This window comes from Orycteropus afer, unplaced genomic scaffold (genome assembly GCF_000298275.1).
Source record: "Orycteropus afer afer isolate SDZICR_OR568_19922 unplaced genomic scaffold, OryAfe1.0 scaffold00253, whole genome shotgun sequence".
NCBI lineage: Eukaryota > Metazoa > Chordata > Mammalia > Tubulidentata > Orycteropodidae > Orycteropus > Orycteropus afer.
The window spans coordinates 4485714-4487507 of NW_006921840.1; the positions used below are offsets into that span (position 1 = coordinate 4485714).

General features: G+C 54.0%; 1 protein-coding gene across 1 annotated transcript in view; it reads right to left on the minus strand.

Annotated features, from left to right (window-relative positions):
- AMDHD1 (amidohydrolase domain containing 1) overlaps window positions 1-290 on the minus strand; it is a 36979-nt gene extending 36689 nt beyond the window's left edge. Inside the window, exon 1 of the mRNA XM_007949757.2 lies at window positions 154-290. Coding sequence (XP_007947948.1) covers window positions 154-290 — 137 coding nt within the window. The remainder of the gene's footprint in view (window positions 1-153) is intronic.
- Between the last annotated feature and the right edge of the window lie 1504 nt (window positions 291-1794).

The following is a 1794-nucleotide window of genomic DNA, read 5'->3' on the forward strand; positions in this document are numbered from 1 at the left end:
AACCCGATGCAGTTAAATCTGTTCGGTGCTTAAAAAGCAGTCGTGCCAATGTCTCTCTGGGTGCGGGAAAAACTTTTACCCCATTTTCCTGCGCCGCGGGCACGTTTGAGAAAGCGCCAAGTGCGGCGGTACTTGACTGGTTATCCCACTTACGTGCCCACCACGAGGCTGGCGTCCTCCAGCACCGCCAGGCTGCTCAGCGCCGCCCGCGTCAGGAAGCGCTCGCCGCGCGTGCACACTAGCACCACTTGCCGCGCGTTTTCCAGCAGGAGGCGGTGGGTCCCCACCATGTCGCCGAGAGCCAGGCCGCGAGGGGGCTGCGGGGTTCGAGCCGCCAGCGCGACAGCGGAGGGCTGAGGTCTGCAGGCCCTGCTGCCCTGGCACTGAGGGTGGAGCGGGGGCGGGCGCTGGCCACTGCTGCCCTTTGAAAGCCTAGACGAAAGCTCTCCTCCCCCAAATAATGGCGACGACAACAGTATCAACAACAATAAAGATAAGTAGCAATAAACGTTATAATGGAATCCCCCCTTTTGTGGTCGTTTTGTCACGCTCTAGGTAAACGAGGTAGATTATTGTCCCTACTTTACAGATGAGGAAACAGGTGAGAAACTGGGGACAGAGCGCTGGGAGGGGGCAGAGTGTGTGTGGGGGAACCTCTGCGCAGGGGCGGGAGCGGGAACCCAGAGAAGAGCCCCGCGAGGAACAGAGGAGGCCTAAACCTCTGCCTGCGGACGAGAGCCTGGGACGCTGAGGGCCTCCGGCTAAGTGAACCTGGGCATGGGAGGAGGGAATGGGGCTCTTGGGTCCGCGTGGCCAGGAAGCTGGGTGGCGGGTGCTACGAACTTTTCGGTTGGCCAGCTCCGTTCCAGGACGCCCTACAAGACCGTCCCAGAGATGAAGGGTAACCAGGACCGGGGAGGGTAGAGCTGAGCCCAGAGAATCGATTGACACTTCCGCCCACCTTCCCACAAGGCGTTCTTGAAGAATAAGTTCCAACTACTCTAGGATCCAAACTCTGAGGTAAAACAGGTTTCAGTTCCGCCCCTTCGCCCTCCCCTCCCCCTCCGCCTGTATTTGATGGGGTCTGCATCTACTTGCAAGGAGCACTGGTGGGACGGTGGTTAAGTGCTCTGCTGCTAACCAAAAGGTCAGCAGTTTGAATCCACCAGCCGCACAACGGGAGAAAGACGTGACAAATCTTTTTTTTTACATCTTTGTAAAGATTTCAGCTTTGGAAACCCTATGGGGCAATTCTCCTCTGTCCTATAGGGTTGCCGTAAGTCACAATCGATTGGACAGCAACTGCTGCTACTGCTGCCCCTTTTTTTTTTTTTCTGGTACATCCACTCGGGAGACCAAAGTTGGAGACAGAAGTAAGATAGGCTATAATTCTCACCCACGTCTCTACCCGCCTGTCAATTACTGTGGAAACTCCCTGCAGACAACAAATTTTGCTGACTCCTCCCGTACTTTTCTTCCCTCTTGACCTCCAGGTTTTTTTTTTTTGTTTTGTTTTGTTTTTTGTTTTCAGTTTGCAAAAGGGGCAGTCAGAAATGTCAATAGAAAAATCCACACACATTAGTTAGCTTGACGCCAGCAGGGGCTTAAAGGTCAAGCTGAAAATAATTGCCTCATAGTTTTGCTCTGCTTCTCAAAAGAGGCAGGTCATTGAGCAGGCCAAGGACTCAGTGGCTGCTGGCGTTAGTGTCAACAGAAAACTGCTAGCGTGATCTCTACAGACCATCTAAAGACACAGTTCACAGCCCTTTCTGCTACTGTTTGTCCAAGGAGGGT